The following is a 2,675-nucleotide window of genomic DNA, read 5'->3' on the forward strand; positions in this document are numbered from 1 at the left end:
AGATGAAAGTACAAAATAGAAATTATTACCGTACATGTCCAGCATGCAGGATTAATATTTAATGCAGATTTTTTTTTTTCAATATATATTCGAATATAACCAAGCAGGCAATAAATCAATGAGATGTTGCATAAAATGTCTCTCCCGTGTTGGGTTAGTAGACAGAAGTTAAATTTGCATAAAGTGGAGTCTTGCTTTTGGAATTTTTTCTCAGATTACGGGCCCACTTGTCGAATGTGAGTCTCGTGTGTGTTGCAGGCTGCGAGGCCAGGCCTGCTTGTTGTTTCATAACAATGCCATCATTTTGGAGAACAAAATTACAAGACAACGGCCTCGACGCCATCACACATACTTACAGATTATTTCAAAGCTGTATAGCCTCAAAGGAAGAAAAGTAAAAGTTCATCAGCCGATCCTCTTCGTTGAAGAAGAAAGAAAAAAGTCTCTTCACTACAAAGCAACTAATCTACAAAGATGCTGCGACTGGTCAGACACTCTACATTGCTCTTTGTATCTCAGTTGACACGTTGATGGAGAGATGATTATATATGAGAATACTATTTGGATGGATTATTCTTCTAATATGAATATAATTGTTACCGTTATTAGTATAATCATAAACAGTATGGGAGGTGTGGATTATTATCGTTTGTTCATCGGCCAGTCAGTCATTTGTGGAGAAAGGAAAGGTGGAGGGGAAAGTTTGTTGTGAGGGGGTTCACAAGAAAAGTCTACGACAACTCACATGAAAAACTCTGGTGATGAAGGGTTGTCACTGGTTGAGCCAGCCTCGCGGAACCCGTTACTGGCCCCTGACCCGGTCAGTTTCTCACACTTGAGTTTGTAGGCGTCCCTCTCTCTCGCCAGCCGGCTGATCTCCGCCTTCAGCTGCTCCACCTGGTTAATCAGCTGCGTCTTCTCGTTCTCCAACACGTGCTTCTGCTGCACCCGCTTATACCGGCAGGACTGCGCGTAGCCCCGGTTCTTCAGGGTCCTCCGCTTCTGCTTGAGGCGGATGACCTCGTCCTTGGTGAAGCCCCGTAGGTGTCTGTTGAGCTCCCTCACCGACATGGACACCAGCTGATCGTCGGAGAAGCGGTCCTCCACGTTGAGTCCGCTCCCGGAGCCGTGGTGCCCCGCCGACTGGCTCAGGTGGCCGTGCGGATGGTGGTGATGGTGGTGGCGGTGGTGATGGAGCGACTGGTGGGAGTCTGGGGAGACCGGGGACGGGCTGTCGGGATCCTGGCTGTGGTGATGGTGGTGCTGCTGGCTGTGTGGGTGGCTGTGTCCGCCCTGGTGTCCGGACAGTTCATCGGCGTGGTGCGGGATGCCCCCCGCATATGGGTGATGGTGCTGCTGGCCGTGGCCGTGGTGGCTGTGATGGTGATGCGGGCCCCTGTAGCCTTCGAAAGCGCCTTGCTGCTGCAGCTGCTGTTGGACATGCGGAGGCGGAGGGTGGCCGTGAGCTGTGGCTCCAATCAGGGCCTCCACTGCGTCCTCTGGGGTCATGCTTAGCGTCTGCGGGTCTATCTGCTGGTGGTACCCGGTGTTCGGCATCCAGTACAGCTCCTCTAGGTGGCTTTTCTGCTCTGTGGGGCTGAAGCTGGGTGAGGAAGGCACCGAGCTGCAGGGTGTACTGATGGGGGTGGACGACACAGAGCCTTGGGGTTGGAGGCGGTTACACTGGCGCACCCCGTTGCGCTCCAGCCCGGCCAGGCCTTCCTTCTTCACGTCAAACTTCATCAGGTCAAAATCATTGACATATTCCAGAGCCAGAGGGCTGCTGGGTAGCTCCGGGCCCATGCTCAGCTCTGCACTCATGCTGCCGTCGCGACTCTTCTGCAGATACGCAAAGGTACTTGCGAGCGTTGCAAAAACTGGCTTGTTAAATAGTGTCTCTTTTCTCCTTTCTTGTTTCATGCAATAGTTCTTTTGGCTCCTCCACTGCTGTGCACAGACTTGCTGTAGCATGAAACAGCGTGTGATCGATGGAAAAAAAAGGAAAATGAAAAAAAAAAGTAGTTGAGGAAAACTTTCACACTATGCTCTGCACACGGTTTGCGTCATATAGCCTACTTCTGCTGGGATAATCTGGTAGAGACCAGACGGGAGGTAGAAAGCAATGCGTCTCAGTGCAAAAGTAAAAGCTCAGTCCCTTCAGTAGAAGTGTACTCGCACACAAAAACAAAATAAATAATAATAAAGGAAATACCACGTCTGTTCGCTGATACGGGCACCAGTCCTCGTTGCGACTTCTTGGTTGTAAGTCCTTTTTTTCTCCAGGAAAATAATAGGAGCAAATAAGCAGAGTAAATAGGGCGTCTGATTTTCGCTGAGACGCAGCTTTTCCAGCTCTGCACCGCAGAGATTTAAAGGCTCGCCTCTCTTTCTCTCTCCCACTCAGTGGTATCCAGCAGACTGCGCTTGGAGCCAGCCAGCGCTTTATCCCTATAGCGCACCGTGACGTCGAGCTGAAAGGCTGCCGTAGCGCTCAGCTCTCCAATCGGAGCAGGACTCTGCGCAGAAATAGAGGAAGAGAAGGAGGAGGAAAACAGAGGAGGAGGGCGCACGATACAGTCTTGACAGCTAAGTCAGCTGACCGACTTCCCTAAGAGCAGAAGGTAGAGAGAAATGCCTTTATATTTCTTGGACACGACTGTGGTGTAACGCACTGC

The 2,675-nt window shown here is 50.7% G+C and overlaps 1 protein-coding gene across 1 annotated transcript; it reads right to left on the bottom strand.

Annotated features, from left to right (window-relative positions):
- Positions 1 to 204: 204 nt before the first annotated feature.
- On the bottom strand, positions 205 to 2,435 carry mafba (MAF bZIP transcription factor Ba). Its single transcript, XM_078255169.1, has one exon. It carries the CDS (start codon positions 1,969 to 1,971, stop codon positions 742 to 744), a length of 1,230 nt encoding a protein of 409 aa, XP_078111295.1. The 5' UTR covers positions 1,972 to 2,435; the 3' UTR covers positions 205 to 741.
- Positions 2,436 to 2,675: the final 240 nt, after the last annotated feature.

The sequence above is a fragment of the Sander vitreus genome, chromosome 7 (assembly GCF_031162955.1).
Source record: "Sander vitreus isolate 19-12246 chromosome 7, sanVit1, whole genome shotgun sequence".
Lineage (NCBI taxonomy): Eukaryota > Metazoa > Chordata > Actinopteri > Perciformes > Percidae > Sander > Sander vitreus.

Excerpts from the sequence above, each read along its gene's own strand:
- mafba (XM_078255169.1), bottom strand. The coding sequence starts at position 1,971 with ATGCTACAGCAAGTCTGTGCACAGCAGTGGAGGAGCCAAAAGAACTAT.